Source organism: Pinus tabuliformis, chromosome 9 (genome assembly GCF_031772625.1).
Source record: "Pinus tabuliformis cultivar Carrire ecotype Pingquan chromosome 9, CPIR1, whole genome shotgun sequence".
Lineage (NCBI taxonomy): Eukaryota > Viridiplantae > Streptophyta > Pinopsida > Pinales > Pinaceae > Pinus > Pinus tabuliformis.
Genome location: NC_142307.1, coordinates 315,208,044 through 315,211,389, shown reverse-complemented (window position 1 = coordinate 315,211,389; position 3,346 = coordinate 315,208,044). Strand labels below are relative to the sequence as shown.

The following is a 3,346-nucleotide window of genomic DNA, read 5'->3' as shown; positions in this document are numbered from 1 at the left end:
AGGAAGGAAAAATTATATTGGAACCGGAAGCAGTCACAGAAACAAGAACTCGACAGCTACGAAATCGATCAATTTCAGAGTATCTTATCAAGTGGAAGAACTTATCCGCTGAAGATTCCACATGGGAGGATGAGAATTTTATGCAGAAGTATCCAGAACTACTCAAGCGTTGAGGACAACACTTTTTTGAAGGAGAGGGGCATGTTGGGTCCCTATAATACTAGTGATTACCCCATTACTATTGTAGTTATATCCCTTATTTATATTGTTGTGCCCCTATTACCCCCATATTGTTATTTTTGTGCCCCATAGAATCCCTCTATTGTTATTTTTGTGGCTTTATATTATTATTGTTAGGTCGGCTGGATTATATTGTGACTCCTTAGACTCCTATATATAGAAAGGAGGTTTTGTCATTTGTATCATCCAAGAATTGTTCATTTATGTAATGTAAAGGAGGTTGCCCCCTCGAAGAGGCTGAATTCTAAGGCGTTGATCTATTTTTTCTATCTTTTCTTGAGCTGGTTTCATAACACACTTCTTACCTTATCATTACTAGGCCAAATATCGCTCAAGGGACCTTAGAGGGAATGACTATGAAAAAATTACTTTAAGGTAGCTCATCTAAGCTTTGATAGATCCTAACCCACATAAAAGTTATACATGGAAACAAGATACAATGTACAATAAAGGGCACATTGTTTTAGCACAATATTTGATCCCATAATTGTGAGTCTTATAGGAGATATATTCATCCCCAACAAAAAGTCATTTTGGTTTCAAAAATTCTTTGAAATAACAATCTTTTCACTCTTTTGGGAGGACTAGAAACATATAACCACCAATAGGATTTTGGAAATTCTCGTCCTCATATATGACAATAGAAATGAACTTACGAATTACACAGTTTAATTCAAAAATTTTGTAGTGTAGTATGTCGATGTGACCCTTCAAAGTCAAGGATAGACCATGCTTTATGACCCTTCCTTTATGGCTCAGAATCACTGGAATATCCCAATGACCACCATGCTTTATATCTCACTTGCACTAAAGGCTAAAGTTTGGAACAAAGATGGATAACATAGACATAGTCCAACTCTAGCCAAATAATTGCACAGTTGCGTCCTTTGCTATTGGACAAGGAGCTTGAATCTAGGAGAAGGTAAATATTGCAATTTTCATCTTAATTCGAAGCCAAATAAACCTACATATATCACGCATTAGGCCAATTCCTCCATCCTAACTTTCTTCATCATACACAACAAAATAAGTGAGAAAGAAATAAGATGGATAATGCTAATGTATAAACTTATTATTACATAAACTTTGTAAAATTAAAAAAATATATTCAAATGTGGGAAAAGTTGGATAATAAACTACATTTATTTTCATTTATTTAGCACGTACCATTTGAACCATGTGTCAGAGTGAAATTATTATTTCATTAGTTGGAAACGATTTATACAAGTGCGGTGCGCCGGTTGTTCGAGGATCTACGTCTCAATTTTTATCCAACCACGTGGAAACATAGTCCGAGGAAGAGAAACCTCGACTTGGCTAAGCGTTTACCGTTCAATGAATGCCGGTAGCTTTTCCATATGGCCTCCACACCCTTATATATATCACAATAACCAGCCCTGGAGTCTCATAACAGATCATTAGTGGCTATTCTTCTTTAGTTATTTCATATGTTCATTATCTTCTTGTTCTCAAAGTCCATATAAATTAGATTCGTTCTCATACATAGTGTTCATTATTATATTGCGATCATGGCCGCTGTAAATGCATCAGTAATGGCGATGAATGGAGCATCGCTCCTGCAACGGAGGCCAGCGGAGAGGTCAACAACCAGCAGGCAGCTTCGAGTAAAATGCATGGCAGGGGTTAGTAATTCTGTCGTTGTCTCCGTATCCACGAATAGAAGGTTTTATGTTATTCTATATTTAACTTAATTTGGGTCATGTGGATCCACAGCCGAAGGAGTCAAGGCAATCGCCTTCTACCCCTCCTGAGACGGTAAGCGATTATGCAAGCGCCAATTTTAACATTAACATGCACTGCACTGCCCATGCACTGAACTAAATTGAATTGACATGAATAATAATGCAGGTGAGAACAAACTTTAAGGACGTGTTTGCTTTCAGTGGGCCAGCCCCAGAAACCATAAATGGGAGACTCGCCATGCTCGGATTCATCTCAGCTGTCGGGGTGGAGATAGCGAGCGGGAAAGACCTCGCCGCCCAACTGGCCAGCGGAGGAGTTCCACTGTTTATTGGAAGCGTGCTTCTCTTCACGCTTGCTTCTTTGATACCCATGTTCAAGGGAGTGTCCAAAGAGAGCAAATCACAGGAAATAATGTCTTCTGGGGCAGAGATGTTGAATGGGCGTTTTGCCATGATTGGCCTCGTTGCACTGGCCTTGACTGAATACCTCAAGGGAGGTCCTCTCATCTCATGATCATCATCAGCTCTATAGCAAACTTCATACACCTCTTAGTGTAGGTTGTAATCCAACCCAACTCGTATTCACTCTGCTATCACGAGATGGCACTGTAACAAATTGTTTTGGCAGTTTATGATATATTTGACACGTTCATTCACAATCTGTGTCATTTTGATTAAAATATTTACCGAATCAATCATATAAATATATTTCTGAGTACATCTTTGGCAGAAACTCTGATTACAATTTGGCACGCTAATCTTTAACGGATATTAATTGACAGCAACCATACCAGGTTCCTAACAGGTTGATCTAACTTGGAAGGATAAAAACAAGCCTAACGATCGGTAACACGTACAAACTTTTATTCATTTGGTACGTGTAAATTTCTAAATTCCATAGTAATTATTTCAATAGTAATTATTTCAAAAGTGCAAAGAAAGAACTAAATTTTTTTAAATGGGAAATTTTTTATAAAATATTTATTAGTCTACATATATGCCATATGGTGTATGTATTTATATATTTAAATTTAAATAAATATTATAAAAAATGATATTTTAGTTTTATGAATTTTTATTATATATTAAGTTGTACATATTTATATATAATTATTTAATATCTTTCTCTATATATAATTTCTTTCTATAATTTAAATTATATATATATATATATATATATATATATATATATATATATATATATATTTTAAACCAAAAACATTAATTTGATATATTTTTAAGAAAACACTGAAAACATAGAATAACCAATGTTGGAAACAATCATTTCAACTCAATTAAGATGAATGGATTATAAAATCTATCATTTATATTATATTATTAATTAATACTTTTTTTCCCATGGAAAAATCGTAATTTTATTCATATTGAGTAAAATTACATAT

At 34.8% G+C, this 3,346-nt stretch overlaps 1 protein-coding gene across 1 annotated transcript; it reads left to right on the top strand.

Moving 5' to 3' along the window:
• The first annotated feature begins 1,663 nt into the window (after positions 1-1,663).
• Positions 1,664-2,586, top strand: LOC149148476 (early light-induced protein, chloroplastic-like). Its single transcript, XM_089444291.1, has 3 exons — positions 1,664-1,883; positions 1,975-2,016; positions 2,110-2,586. The coding sequence occupies exons 1-3, from the start codon at positions 1,770-1,772 to the stop codon at positions 2,455-2,457; spliced, it is 504 nt and encodes a 167-aa protein (XP_089300417.1). The 5' UTR covers positions 1,664-1,769; the 3' UTR covers positions 2,458-2,586.
• The last annotated feature ends 760 nt before the right edge of the window (positions 2,587-3,346 follow it).